Source organism: Leuresthes tenuis, unplaced genomic scaffold (genome assembly GCF_036924035.1).
Source record: "Leuresthes tenuis unplaced genomic scaffold, fLeuTen1.0.hap1 SCAF_20, whole genome shotgun sequence".
NCBI classification, from domain to species: domain Eukaryota; kingdom Metazoa; phylum Chordata; class Actinopteri; order Atheriniformes; family Atherinopsidae; genus Leuresthes; species Leuresthes tenuis.
In genome coordinates, this window is record NW_027325374.1 from 23,472,559 (window position 1) to 23,488,441 (window position 15,883).

At 40.3% G+C, this 15,883-nt stretch overlaps 1 protein-coding gene across 2 annotated transcripts in view; it reads right to left on the reverse strand.

The window, feature by feature from the left end:
* Positions 1-15,883, reverse strand: part of LOC140278580 (DNA-directed RNA polymerase III subunit RPC4) — a 60,473-nt gene that overhangs the window by 30,595 nt on the left and 13,995 nt on the right. The window contains exons 1-5 of one of the 2 annotated variants that reach the window (XM_072373622.1): positions 5,700-5,948; positions 5,269-5,509; positions 4,138-4,184; positions 3,884-4,038; positions 3,641-3,765 (exon numbers count right to left, since the gene is read on the reverse strand). In XM_072373622.1, the coding sequence (XP_072229723.1) occupies positions 3,641-3,765; positions 3,884-4,038; positions 4,138-4,184; positions 5,269-5,460 (519 nt within the window). In that variant the 5' untranslated portion in view covers positions 5,461-5,509; positions 5,700-5,948. Of the gene's footprint in view, positions 1-3,640; positions 3,766-3,883; positions 4,039-4,137; positions 4,185-5,268; positions 5,510-5,699; positions 5,949-15,883 lie in introns of those variants that run through there. The other variant, XM_072373621.1, reaches the window with a different exon arrangement.

Here is a 15,883-nt window from a genome sequence, read left to right on the forward strand (position 1 = left end):
TAGTTCCAATGTTAACACAACACAGACATTTGAAACAGTTTCACTAACTGCTTGAAGTTCAGACTCATGTCTTTTTAGCGCTGGAACAGCCTCAGGCTCTTTGCAAAGCTAATGTCTTAAGCCTAGTTCATGCTTCAGCCATTGAGCATTTGAAGCTCTGCGTCGAGGGATGTGGCTGTGTGTTTGTGTGGTTTCAGGGGTTAATCCTTGCTTTTTCTTCTGGTCAGAGTTAAACAGTAAACAATGGCAACCGAGGTGGAGCAGCTGTATTTGCAGTTGGAGCTCATCAATACTGAAGAACAAATGCTTTTATTGCAAATGTTGAAGTGCAGGCGACAGAGAAGACATTTGCGGGGGGTCTGTACGACCGGCCGAGGCTGAACGGGTGAATTTACAACAACACTGGTTCACCCATTGAGGGACCTGGATGAACAAATGTACTTTCGATACTTTCCAATGTCAAGGGGCCAATTTGACGAGCTTCTTCGCCGTATACAGCCATTAAGACCGGAAAAAGCAACTGACGAAAATTACATTGCGAGTCTACACTGTCGACGTGACACAGAGGCACAAACTAGGCTTTACTGGGCCTTGCACATAAAACTGAAGAGAACAAAACGGATTCAAACATCTTCACGACTATGGTGCTGACCAGGGAAAAACTTGCCCTCTCAGCAAAAAACAACAGATCAATCCAAAAACTGTGAGAAGTAGAGGTAGATCATGTTTCCTGCATCACCGAAGCTTACATTTTTAAAAACGGCCACCATGGAGAACCTGCACGCTCTTGCCTGAAGAATGTGACCATGAAAAGAAATCCTGCCTTTCACTCACTGTGAAATATGTGTCAGAAGGGTGTCGAAAAAAAGGATTGCAAGCGACAGTTTGAGACTACGGGATAAAAAAAAGGGGCGCCTCCTACATAAAACATACTAAAAAGCAGGTAAGCCATGCCATGGGACCTTTGAATCTACTGAAATCTATATATGCAGACTGTGGGGTCATGTCTACTTTTGACTTCAGTACAGTCTATCATGGTCCAGTTTTAAATGTTTTATTGCTCCAAAACTAACTCAAAAATGAATGAGTCAGCTCATTTTCAAGCTTTTCCCTAGCCTAAAAACGACACATTCATTTGTCAGTCAGTCAGAAGTGTTGAAGTGGAGAAACATCTTCCACATGCTGGGTAAACAGTTGCCAGGACCGGGATCGACAAACCCCGGTGTAATGTAAGGCAGCGTATTGAGTCGTTTCCTTTAGAACGTTTGCCCCAGGAAGAACACTTTAACAGGCAGATGAAAGAACATGGCCTGTCTGTTTGTGGATGCTATTCCAAAATGTCTGATAATGATCTGATTGTGTTTTGAGATCCATAGGGTCAAGAATGCCCCGTGCTTGATAAAGGCTGATTAAAGGTGAGCTGTTTTTATTTGAGCTCTATATCTACAATCAAAAGTAAAGGTCACCACCTTGACTTAAAAGGGAGCTATTTCTTTTAAAATTGAAATGCTGTGGTGGGACCTTAAGAGAGCTGTGCAGAAACCAATGCTGCAAACCTCAATGAGCTGAAGCAACGCTGGAGAGAAGAGTGGGCCAAGATTCCTCCACAACCATGAGAGAGACTGATAACATCCCACAGGAAACCATTACTGCAGCTCACTGCTGTTGAAGCAAGCTGCTGGATCAGGGGTTCACTTACTTTTTCGACATGTTGTTCAATAGATAATGACACAGGGTTATATGTCATGTTCTGCTGTTCATCTGAGACTGGATTTACCTCAGTGAAGACCAGATGATTTTTTACATTTCCTGATGAATGCAATTTAAAGAGGATGTACTTTATTTTTCAATGACTGGTCTACTTAATGTGGCACCCACTGTCTACTTTACTGGTGATCCTACCTTTCACATGAGTTGATGGAATAGTAATCCTGCATGTGTACAATAATGTTGCATGGTGTGCCTGGTTGCTAAGACAACACCTCTATAAGTTTGTGCGATAATGTCAAAGGCTGGAGATAAAAATGGAAACAAGGGCTGATTTCTACATGTTAAAAGTCTGTTGTAAAACAGCTGATATTAACATGACTAAATAATGCTGACAATGTAAACACACTATTTTAATCATTTACTGTCCAGACAGTAGATAAGTCTGGCACGCTGACTGGCTGAGCATGTGAAGCTGACTGATGTTTGGATTGTATTAACTTTTAACTAATCAAAGATGTCTACATAAGTGGAGCTGAGGTAGGTTTCTGAGAATCAACTGATCGTGTTATATAGAGTCAATGTACACTGTATCTGCACCTTAACATAGAAGCATGCTGGAACGAAACGTTTGCTTCTTCAATCTCACCTGATGCCTCCAAGTGAACGGTTGAGTGACTGACATTACTGATTTTCCCCTAACAGTCATCTCAAATCTCCACCGGGGTTCAGAAACAACTGTATCACCTAAATGAATTCAGGAAGGCTAAACTCTTCTTACCTTGAGGCTGGGGATTTTGCTCACTATCACATACGAGGAAAATGCATGTAAAGGGACCATTTTACAGGCAAACAAAAGAGAAGGAATGACAACATCAAGGTTAATGTGAGCATCTAAGGGCACTTCTGATGTAGATTTGTGAGCCTTTATCCTTAAATGTTCACAGGGAAGAGTAGGGCTGGGTACCGGACTTCGGTTCTTTTAAGGCACCGACCGAAAAGCTTCGGTAGTACCGAGTTTTAAACCAAGCCTCGTCTTTCGGTGCCCAGCTTCGGTACCCAGAGATTAATCACGTGATCTAGAACTGATCACGCTGCCCTCGGTTGGCTGTAGTAACGTTACACTTTGCTGCACCTGTAGGAAAATGTGTTTACGCCCACAGACGGGTTCACGTGTATCTGCGTTGGGAACTGTAGTGTGTGTGTGTGTGTGTGTCAGTGTGTGTGTGTGTGTCAGTGTGTCAGTCTGTGTGTGTGTGTGTGTGTGTGTGTGTCTGTTTGTGTCAGTGTGTCTGTGTGTGTGTCTCTGTGTGTGTCTGTTTGTGTCAGTGTGTCTGTGTGTGTGTCTCTGTGTGTGTCTGTCTGTGTGTGTGTATGTCTGTGTGTGTGTGTGTAGTCGAACCGGTTAAACAATGCCACCGAGGTCTAAAGCGTGGCTCGCAGTGTGTGGAGTTTTAACAGGTAATGTTCAGCGAAATCCGGCAGTAATCTCAATGTTACTGCAGCTTAATACTGCAGAAAGCAGACATGTTGATGTTTCTGAAGAAAAAGTGCTGAGTGAAAAGTATCCTCAGTGTGTAGGATAGTGTTAGACACCAACCTGGCACCTGTTTGTAACTGTTTTGCACTGGAAATTATTTGTTATTCATTTTTTCTGTAAGAAAACTGCTTGGATTGGAAAAATAGACAACTTTATTAATCCTTTTGGGAGGTTCCCTCTGGAAAATTGAAATACTGAGCTGAAAAATAAAACTGAGGATTTGTACTCTTATGTGTAATGTAATTTCCTTTTTGTTAGAATTGATATTATAACATTGGTATTGAAAAAAGTATCGCTCAGGAACCGGTATCGAAGTGAAGGTATCGGTATTGGTCCCAGTGTCGAAACATTTTGATTGATACCCAGCCCTATGAAGAGTCAGAAATCACTCACGTCATCTCTCTGTAGTTTACTGAGGAGATGATCTTCATCCTTCTTCAGCACTTTCCCGTCTACCTTGACTAGTTTGCAGACAGGAGTGGTGGTCAAGTTAGAGAGTCCTGTTGCACCATGCCAGCCTGTTGAGAAAAGTTGATTGTGGGGGAAAAAAATCATTCATCTGCAACTCAACGTCTGAGGTGCTGCTTCACATCCCATTAGAATGGGAACAAACATCAAGGAAAAAAGAAAATTTACCTGTTCTGAGTTCTGAGTCAGCTGGACCTTGTTCAAAGATGGAGTGGGACTGGATGATCTTAGGTCTCTCTTTCCTCCTGACTCTGTTCTCTCTTCTCCTTTCATCCCTCTCTTTTCTCTCCTTTTTAGGAGCTAGCTGGATCTCTTCCTTTAACCTGAGGAAGATAACATGCTTAAACAACTCCACTTGATGTTATCTGAAAAACGTAAAATGCTTTTTTCAATCATTATAAAACATGTTTGTGGCTACTCACTCATCTTTACTTTTCCTCTCAGAATGAACATTGGGCTCAAAGGTTTTCTTTGGAAAAAAAAAAATATCGTCACAACCAAATATTCATTTACATTAAAAACATAGATGCTGCATATACATGTAAATAATTCCTGATATCCTAATAATAATAATAATCCTAATATCCTAATTCTAATTAGTATGCAATTAATGTTGGCATTAAGCATGAACATAAGTATTAATGCTAATAAATTTATTTGTCTTATGTAGCATTCATGTTCTCATGCTGTAGTATACAGAAGAAAATTAAAGCTTTGACTCATAATCTGTGGAAGATACAGGTGGAGGACTGACTGAATGACAACAGTTACCCGATTGACCTGTTCACACCACAACAGGAAGTAGTTTACTTAAGTCCAAATAACCAGCTCTAAACAACGATGCTGTCACCACTCAGTTGGCTTGCTGTGTGTAAGCACACACTGACGCAGGGCTGACCCGCCTCTGTCTGGCATGTGTGAATTACAAGTGACAGAGGTGGAGTAAAGAAGATGTCCTTTTTTTGGCCATTAAGCTGTAACGCACATGTAAACAGGCTTTCATTTATCATGCTTTATTCACATGCTTGACAACTAACTAAGAAAATAAATACCTTACAGGGATTTTCCTTAACGCTTGGCATGTGGTGGTAAGGATTCAGACTTTTTTTAAGTTTGGTTGGCAAAATATGCAGCAGTGCATGTGATTATTCACCTTAAAGTCCTTTTTTTTTTCTTTCCCTAAAATAGCATACAAATGTGGATCTAATCTGGGCAATTTTTGCACTTAACTGCATCCCTCAGTTATCTGAGCAACACATGACCCAAAGGTCCTCAGCCAGACCTAATTATATTATAGGCGGTGTTGTTAGGGCCCAAATACCGTAAAGCATCCTTAACATGGTTTAGTTTTGGACCAGTCAGTGAATCTGTAGGTCAGTGTTGACAGCCACATTCACCTTGAGTCAACTATCATTTTAGCCCAATAACTACAGATGTTGCCCATGTTTGGGCTCATAGACTATCCTTTGCTATGTGATTTGGTGCTTTGATGAACACAACTGTTAATAATATAAAACTGACCATTCTCCCAGTGCTGGTGTACCATTCCATACCTTTGTTTTTTTAAAGGCTCCCCCAAGTGTCAAGTCCCTGGTTCTGAGAGAAGTCAGCCTTCCAGGTTGAGTGGAGGAGGACACACTCCTGACCCGCCCTGGGAGTCCTCTGCCGGCGGTAAAACTAAAGCTGGCACCGCTGCACAGGCCAGAGGGCCGGCCAACACTTGTCGGATCCTTAGAGTCGGTCATTTTTGCGGTACCTGGTCGTTTCCCTTCGTTATACAGGACTTTTTTGTACCTAAAATTAAGCGTTTACAATAACAACTCACGGTTTATTCAACGAACCCGGAGCTTTTTGGGCTCATCTCCATTCACAGCACATCATTGATACCATCATTGATATAAAGAACTGCTGCTCTGTCCCTCTTTCACTCGGTGCTGAAAAGCCCAACAAACACAGAAGTAACAAGACACAGGTTTATACACACCGTCATCATTGTCTCCAGTGGTTACATGAAAACAGAGCATCACGACATAAAAACGTCTCTTTGTTAGCCGAAGTCAGCCTCCCTCCTGAGGACTGCGGACATCACTGGCGGGAAACGGTTCCTTTTGTTTCACCGCCTGCTGTGTTCGCTCAGTCTAAACGACACATTTACTAATATTTTGTTGTCGAATATTATTCAGCAGTGTCCGGACTGCTCACTCACTGACCTACTTTTTCTTCTTCTGATGGCAGCTGAGAGTTCCTCCGAGTTTCATTACTGCCATCTTCTGGCTCTAGTACTTAATCTCTCTAAATTCTTAGAAAAAGTCAGGAACTCAATGAGCTGCCATCTTCTTTCAAAAGTCAGAATGCTTCTTCATTCATCCCCACTCTTCACATCCTGGTAATCAAAGTTTGTGTCACATCTTCCACATATCATGAGACACAGATCAATGCAGACTTATGCTTCCCTGTCCATTCTGTCAGAAAACCTTTCATGCAAATTGTACAACAATTTACATGATCTGAACATGTGCACAGAGCCCTATAACCATGAAAAATGTTGCAACATTTTTCTACAGATAGAAGAGAGAGAATAAAAGTGCAATTTAGGAAGTACACATAATCCAGGGGTGCCTGACGTTCTACTGTTAAAAGTTAAATAGAGAAAGTAAAGTATGAATCCTTGTGGCTTTCTTATTTTTAATAGAACGTAAACCAGTGCACCTGACCGACGGATTAAGTGGATATAGAAAATGGAGGGATGGATAAATCTGTGCTGTATACCTTAAACTCATTCATAAAGGAAACCACTTTTTCTTGTGAATATGAAATTTACCAAGTAAAATAAACAGTTACATTATAAAACAATATTCAATACGATCCAAATTGTCTCAAACAAAATAAGTAATGACATCATACAATTCAGTTTTAATCAGAGTTCCAAGTGTCCTGTCCAAAATGTGAGAAAGGTCTCTTCAAAACATTATTGAATATAAGCGATGTAAAAAAAAAAAAAAAAAAAAAACTTTTACAGAAATCACATCTATATTCAATGTCAAGATGAAATTTTTCAAGTACATTTTTCAATGGATAAATCCTGTGAAGAATCTTGAATGTTATTTCCTTAATTTTATTAGAAACTAAATATTTATTAACATTTGTCCAAGCTTTTCTCCAACTGACCTTATGGAACAGAGAGGCCCAGATTAAAACATTCTTTGTATGCTTGTCTAATACGTCTGTTAGGACACTTATTTTCTAATATTTTACTAATATTTCTAATGCTTATTTTCTAACATTAGCATCAGAATGTCCAGATCCAAACAGAGCTTTCCTGGGAATAGCATCAAATACAGTTATTTTGGTTTTTCTGGGAATTTGAATTTATCGAGGAAGCATGTATGTGATAGTGATAAGCCTCTTTCATCAAGTAGCTGATTTACTGTTAGGATACTCTTCTATAGAATTAGAATATCATAGTTTTTCCGGATTATAATAACAGTGTGGTGACAAGTTATAATTATAAATCAGCAGCCTATAATGAACAAATAAACAGATAGAAAGACATTCCATATCCTGTTCCTATTTTTGATCAATTTAACTTTAAATTTGTTGTTAAGCTCACGAAACTGCAACACTCAAAGGCCTCCATCTTCTCTACTATTACAAATAACCTCTTTCTTCAAGTAATGCACCTTTTTCGTCCATACAAAGCATCCTGTCCAATTCTTTGAGTGCATTTTGCTTTTGATAGTAAAATCTGACCCAGTCAGGACAAATCTCTCATTAACCATGCAATCAAATCACATCTTAATGGGTTTAAAGTATATGTCAGTTCTCAAAGAGGCGACTTTACATAAAAAAAATACCTTAATATGGAAAAGTGTGTTAAACTGGAATCCCACTTATCTTCTTCAAGATGCACTCTTTACGAGGGAGTGCAGCTTTACTCTTATTCATCTTCAGCCTTGAAACTTTACTAAATTCATTTAAACTTGTATGGCTCTTCATCTTTTAAGAAAGAGTGTCATCAGCCAGCTGACTCACTTTGACGTTTCCTAAACAGTAAAATACCATAAAATCTTTTTATTTTTATTCTATTTTTAAATGCGAGACGCCATCACTTGCATTGCTAATAAAAAATGACTGGTGATATTGTCAATGTTGGCATCCTTGTCTGATTCCTCTGCACATGTTAAAGTACCATAAGATAATCGAACTGAACTATTATATCTACTACAAAGAGTTTTAATAGCTTTTAAAAAGTATGGTCCAAAGCCAAAACTCTGAATAACCTTGACAATAAACACGCTCAATTGTATCAAAGTTGTTAAATAAAATGAAGCTTTCTTCTGGAATAAAGTGCTTGTCAGTTTACCAGGGGACTCAGGACATAGATGCAGGTGTGGGTTTCACGATGGTTTTTATTATTTAAATGCAGCACACAGAACACAGGAACGCAGGGCGATCTCCTGGCAGCGCAAAAGTAAAAGGCTATGAAAAAACCTTAGCGGAGGAAGAGCGCAGCTATGAAAGGTACAAACGGAAAACTCTACAACTGGGAGAAAAACAGAAAAGCTATGAACATTAAAAAAAAAAACAAAGTCACGCTCTCAAAACGAGGCGGAATAAAACAAAAGACGCACTCTGACCAAACAGAGGCTCTATGAACTTTAACGATAAACTCAAAACTCTCCTTTAACGGAGGCGACTATGAAAAGTTACAACAAAAATCACTCCTTGCAAGCGGAGGAAAAACAAAGTAATGAAACTTACCGTGTTAGAATAAATAAACTAAGTCTATGGATAAGAATAAATTACAAAACAAGAAAGCACTGCAGGAGGATCGCTCACTGCAGGCTCGTGGACTATCTGAACACATGAGGGACCAAGGGGAACAGGTGGAAACACTTGGGAATCAGGGAAGACAATGAGACGCTTGACACGGGAGGAAAAGCAAGATACCTGAAACGAGAGGAGACATTGATTTCATAAGAAAACAGGAAATGACGAGACAAGACATGGAACAGAACATAAACCGTGACAGTGCTATAATTAATATCATCTAGAACCAATCTGACATTATTACAAACCTTCCTTTCATAAAGCCTGATTGCTCTTCATCTATAATTTAATTCAAGTCTTGTCTGTTAACAAAAATTTGTGCAAAGATTTTGGCATCATTATTTAGTAAACTGATTGGTCCAATTTTCTGTGTGTGCTTTATATTTATTTGGTTTTGGTATAAGTCAAATAAGGCCTGGCTTAATTGACAAAGTCCTCCTGAAGTCCATTGATTCTCAGAGCACAGATAGCATAAAAGGTGTTAGCTCGACTCATAATGTTTTATAAAATTCCCATTAGTCTGTCATTTCCATGAGATTTACTGACTATTTAATTCCTGTTCACAAAGATTTTTTAATTCTGGACTAACTTTCTTCATGAGCGGTGACAAATCATCTAACAATCTATATTTCAAGGCTGGCTGGCTGAACTATGTCAACTGCAAAAAAACAGTAATAAACTTTGACATTTGCTCTGGATTGGATCTGGACCAGCTCTATACCCTCCGCAGGATCCTGGAGGGTGCATGGGAGTTCGCCCAACCAGTCTACATGTGTTTTGTGGACTTGGAGAAAGCGTTCGACCGTGTCCCTCGTGGAGTCCTGTGGGGGGTGCTCCGGGAATATGGAGTGCTGGACCCCTTGATAGGGGCCGTTTGGTCTCTGTATGACCAGTGTCAGAGTTTGGTCCGCATTGCCGGCAGTAAGTTGGATACGTTTCCGGTGAGGGTTGTACTCCGTCAGGGCTGCCCTTTGTCACCGATTCTGTTCCTAACTTTTATGGACAGAATTTCTAGGCGGAGCCAGGGCGTTGAGGGGTCCGCTTTGGCGACCTCGGAATCGGGTCTCTGCTTTTTGCGGATGATGTGGTTTTGTTAGCGTCGTCAGGCCATGACCTTCAGCTCTCACTGGAGCGATTCGCAGCCGAGTGTGAAGCGGCTGGGATGAGAATCAGCGCCTCCAAATCCGAGACTATGGTTCTCAGCTGGAAGAGGGTGGAATGCTTTCTCCGGGTCGGGAATGCAATCCTTCCCCAAGTGGAGGAGTTCAAGTATCTCGGAGTCTTGTTCATAAGTGAGGGACGAATAGAACGTGAGATTGACGGGCGGATCGGTGCGGCGTCTGCAGTGTTGCGGGCTCTGCACCGACCCGTCGTTGTGAAGAAGGAGCTGAGCCAGAAGATGAAGCACTCTATTTACTGGTCAATCTACGTTCCCATCCTCACCTATGGTCACGAGTTGTGGGTAGTGACCGAAAGAACGAGATTGCGAATACAAGCAGCCGAAATGGGCTTCCTCCGCAGGGTGTCTGGGCTCTCCCTTAGAGATAGGGTGAGAAGCTCAGTCATGCGGTAGGGGCTCGGAGTAGAACCGCTGCTCCTCTGCATTAAGAGGAGTCAGAGGAGGTGGCTCGGGCATGTGGTTAGGATGCCCCCTGGACGCCTCCCTGGTGAGGTGTTCCGGGCACGTCCCACTGGGAGGAGACCCCGGGGAAGACCCAGGACACGTTGGATAGACTATGTCTCTCGGCTGGCCTGGGAACGCCTCGGGGTCCCCCCGGAAGAGCTGGAGGAAGTAGCCGGGGACAGGGACGTCGCTTTGGATTTTCAGTCAAAATATTGTCTATCAGTAGTGTATTGATTGATGATCTTTTTTTCCAAACTGAAGAAGCATTTTTAATTTTTCTTACCTGCTTCTATCGACTTTTGCCTTGACCTTACAAAGGCACCTTTCAATTTCTCTAATTGACTTTGTAAAGCAGATAAACAGATTAAATCATCCTCAGATGAACCAACATTTCCCACACTGCCCCATTTCTTTAGCAGATTCTATAAAACTACCTCTATCTAATTCATCAATAATCTTTCTGATCAAAGAGAATCCTTTTAATTTGACCGAATCATTTAGGGCTAACTTTGCACGCAGCAGTCTCAATGGAGCCTCCCCTGCTTCTACCAGTAGCAAAGAAAGTGGCGTTGTCTGGAACGTTCCTATTCAGAATCTCAAAGTCTTAGCCCAAATCCTATCCAGTCTACTCAGTCTTAGTCTCATTGTTGCCAAACCATAAGGTAAAGATCTATAATCAAATATTCCTGATTAATCATTAATAATGTACTTCTATCTTCTCCCCAGAAACACGCAGTCAAACACCTCATTTATTTATCTTCTCACAATTATTTACTATTTTTCCACATGGACACTATATTTACCTAAGCCTTACCTAAAAACTTAAAAGCTTTAACCATTTCAATTGATTTACCATATAATTCAAGTCCCTGATTATTAATGTTCTTCTTCCTACCTAAAACAATATATTTCGTCTTTGGAAGTGATAACCTAAAATCCCACTTATCAGCGCAGACCTGCACCTTTTCTAAAGGGTTATATCAAATATCCAATGTTATGGCCTCATTTCCATGTTGCTCCACCATCTGCGAGAAAATATTTTCCAAAATCTTCCTAGTACATGAAAAATATCCTGTTTCATGATATCAAACAACATTGGGGCAGCTGTAGCTCAGGAGCACTGTGACGTGATGTATGAGTGTGGTTGTGACTGTGTGTAGAGTAAAAGCGTTTCGAGTGGTCAGCTGAACTTGAAAAGGACTATACAAGCAGAGTCCATTCACTATTTGCAGGACTAATAACGCTACCATGCAGGGTCACCTTATCCACACTTAGATATGAAAAAAAAACTTCCTCTACTCTTACCTGGATAGTACATTAATTAATCTAACATCTTTCCTTAAATTCATGCATCATATAATTTGATAATCAGCTAATTTAATATTTCCACAACATATCATAATCTCTATATCTAAAAAGAAAGAAACTACCAGCTCTTCCTTAGCAAGAGTTCTCGACCAGTGTCACGACCAGGCTGGACACAGGACGCAGATGCAGGGTTTTCAAAAAAGAATAGTCTTTATTGGCAAGACGTAAATCTCCAAGACAGCGAAATGAATACAGGCTATCAAAATGATTTCTAACACACTTCTTCCAATAAATAAAGGGGAAGAAGTGTGGCTATAAAAAATATCAAAAATAATAATCACTCCACTATAAGGAGGAAATCAAAAAGACTTTTAAACTTCATCAATTAACGGGTAAGCACTCTTGCTATGGAGGAAAACGTCAAATAACAAAAAACACTCCTGCAGGCACTATGAAAGGTAAGCAAACAAAGATTCTCTCCTCACGGAGGGAACAAAAGGCTATGAAAATTTTAACTGTCTAGCTTAACTCCATAATTACAAAACTTACAAATCACAATCACTCTTTTGGAGGAAAAAAGGAACAGAATACAAATTACTATGATTAACAAGGCTTGGTAACACTGTGGCAAGGGTAGTGTGACCGCACAAATACATAGACTAACACACTGGCACAGGACAAGGGAGATAATCATGGAGGGGAGACAATCGGGTATCAGGGAAGACAATCAGACTGGTGACACATGAGGAAAAGCAAGTGACCTGAAATGAGAGGAAAGTTACTATTTCAAAATAAAACAGGAAATGACAAGACAAGAAGACAAGACAAAATAAAACAAACCCAGATGACCTCACCACGGTGTGACGATAAGTACCAGCCGGTTCAGTTATTTTACATATATCTGATGTAAGAGAAAATGGTCTATATTTCCAGGACTATCAACCTCCTTTCCAGGCTTCAATAGGCACATTCCCACTGTAGGAACCTTTTGCAGTTCCTATAACCTTTTCAGGAACTAGGCCGTTTTTTCGCGCATTCGGACAAGCAGGAACTCGAGACCACGACCCTCAGTTCCTAGAACCATTTTAGCTCCTTCTCTGAGGCAGGATCTTTTCTGGGTTCCATAGGAACACATATAACGTAGGTGTTTGGTGGTTGGTAGCTCTGCCCCTTGTCTGAAATATTTACTCATACGACACGAACACAACAGGCGCATGTTTAATAAGTGAAACTTACACGTCGTCTCCTTTGTCTGCGGCGCTCTGCTCTCCTGCTTTCATGCATAAAACTAAGAAGTTTCGCCTGCTGCTGGATTCTTCGTCTCCTGACTCTCGCTGTTTGCTCTTCCAGCCTCGATCTTAGACGCCTGATGTGATCGTCCATGATTAATATTACCATCATGCAGATCATAAACACGGTGGCCTCCTCGCTCTCCATGTTAGCTTCTTGGTGGTGTTGTTTTCTTCTCTTCTTACTTTTTGCAGGTTTTGTTGTTGAGTGTGGCGCTACAGTAACATGTCAAGGTCGCAGACGGTTGCATCACATCAGTCCCGACCAAGGTCCCCGACTTATGTGCAAATGCAAAATGAAACAGTTCCCCTGGGGAAGGGCAGGTCTTATATCTAAATTCGAGGTGGACAGTTCTTAAAACTGCATTCTTAGAACTCTGTCCGAATGCGCCTAAAACTGGGATAACTGCAGAAATCTTCCACTCGTCTGGTACTATTCCATGTTCCCACATTGTATTTATCAAAGCTAACATTTCCTCAAATGCATTATCATCTAGGGGCTGGCTGTAGCTCAGGAGGAAGAGCAGTCACCCACCAATTGGAAAGTCGATGGTTTGACTCCAGCTTCCCCGGGCCACATGTCCTTGGGCAAGACACTGAACCCCTCATTACCTGTGTGTAAATGGGTAGAAAGCATGTAGTTATAGACTAAGATGTGCTATATGAGTGTGGGTGAATGTGGCATGTAGCGCTGAAGCACTTTGAGAGGTCAGTTAGACTAGAAATATATACGAAGCTACACAAGTGAAGTCCATTTACCATCTATAGTCTTAAAAATCTCATAACCCAGGTAATCGCTTCCTGAGGTGGTTCCTTATTCTCATCTACCAAACAGGAATAGATTCACCTCTATTCATCCCAGCCATTCCATGGATCATATTCCAAACCTGTTTAAGAGTAGTTTCTGCTCCTATTGTAAAACAAATTTTGTACAAACAAACCTTTCTTGTTGATGCTTGTAGCCTCTTATAATCAAGACCATAGCTCTCAGTGAGATTATTTTTCAGCTGTCTATATGCTTTGTTTCGAGCTCTTACTACTTCATCACAAGTCTCATTCCACCATGATAGATAGTTTCTTCTCTTTCCTATTCCCCTTAATGGGAGTAAACTTTTCTACACCCTTTCTTAATACAGAACAGAACGATAAACTCCCCTGACCTACAGTGCCCTCACTTATTACTTCACCCAAATATCCATCCATCCATTTTCTATACCCACTTAATCCACAATTTCTATACACACTTTAGGGTTGCAGGTGGGCTGGAGCCTATCCCAGTCATTATGCGAGAGGTGGGGTACAACCTGGACAGGTCACCAGTCCATCACAGGGCCACACAGAGACAAACGACCATTCACACTCACTCCTAGGGACAATTTAGAGTCACCAATTAACCTAACATGCATGTTTTTGGACGGTGGGAGGAAACCGGAGTACCCGTAAAGAACCCACGCATACACGGGGAGAACATGCAAACTCCACACAGAAACAACCAGCTGGGATTCCAACCAGGAACCCTCTGCTGCGAGGTGATGGTACCACCTAAACATTCACATAGGTATTTTCAGAATTTATATTATTTGCTTATCCAAAATGAAACTGTTTTATATATCATCGTTCCTCTACTGGCAAAACTCTTCCAAAAAGACTTCAAATTGGAAAATGATCCCTTCTCACTGTATAATGATCAATAATGCTCTGATGATCATTATGCTATGATGAAGCAAATGTCAAGCCTATACATGATACATTACCAAGTCTTCCATCATCTAACACAACCACAGAATATTTATCTAAAAACTCTTCTATTGTTGGGCATGGTTATCTTTTCTTTTAGTCTCCCACAAGGGATTGTGAGCATTAAAATCTCCCACTCATTTCACTGGGGTTTGCACTTGTTTCGTAATCTCATCTAAACTTGTAATATCCAGGTGATAACAGGGGTCATAAGAAACTCTTTCTATTGCCACACATCCAAGCTCTATCTAATATTACATTAACTCCTTTGTAGCACATTCTTACAAATGTAACCAGCAATCACAAAATGTAGCAATGGCTTCAGCCACGTTTCTCTTCTGACTTTTCATTAAATTCAGCCACAAATATTTTAAACTGTTCCCCATATGCTACCAAACTCCTAGCATTCTACTAAAGGATATAAAACATCATATCTTCAAATATCACCATTCTCAGCTCAGGGCCTTTGATTTTTAGTGAACATATAGCTGTAAAGAACAGGTGGCTCAGTCCCTTGTATCCCACTGTCAGTAGGTTGTACAACACATCTAACTACATCTGAATTGTTTCCGGCCTGCTTTACTTCAAGTCAATTCATGTCAAATTTATTTGTATAGCACATTTCATGTACAAAACAATTCAAAGTGCTTTACATAAAACAAAAGCATTGCAGCGGGGAGTGGAAGAAGCATTAAAAATATGTAAAAGAATATAAAAAGAAACCAATTCATAAAAAAATAATAATAAAATAATTCATATTAAATTAAGATTATTAAAAACAAGCAACAGTCTTGATAAGTTAAAAGATACCGTGCAGATTTCATGCATAGACACATGAGAAAAGAAATGTTTTTAACCTGGATTTAAAAATGTCTACATTTGGTGACAGTTTAATCTCTACTGGCAGTTTGTTCCACTTGTTTGCAGCATAACAGCTAAATGCTGCTTCTCCAGGTTTAGTCTGGACTCTGGACTGGACCAGCTGACCTGAGTCCTTGGATCTAAGAGCTCTGCTGGGTTTATATTCTCTGAACATATCACAGATGGGTGATTCTCACGAAATTGCATTTTGACGTGTCTGTAAGGATTTGATAGCCTAAACGACTAAAACAATCAAACTTTTGTATTATATATAAAACTCTGGTATGCACGAATTGTAGGAATACTGTTGTCATTGCATTTGATGGATTACTCTATATTTTATGACAACATTTCAACCTTAAAATTCATTACCGTAACGTGTCCGGGCTTTTATTTTTGATCTTAAACCCAAAATTATCACAATACATCCCCATAATTTAATATACATATAAATAGAAAAAATGGTTGGGGTTATACCCTTTAACTAGCAGTGTTATCATTTTGGGCCACGTATTTGTG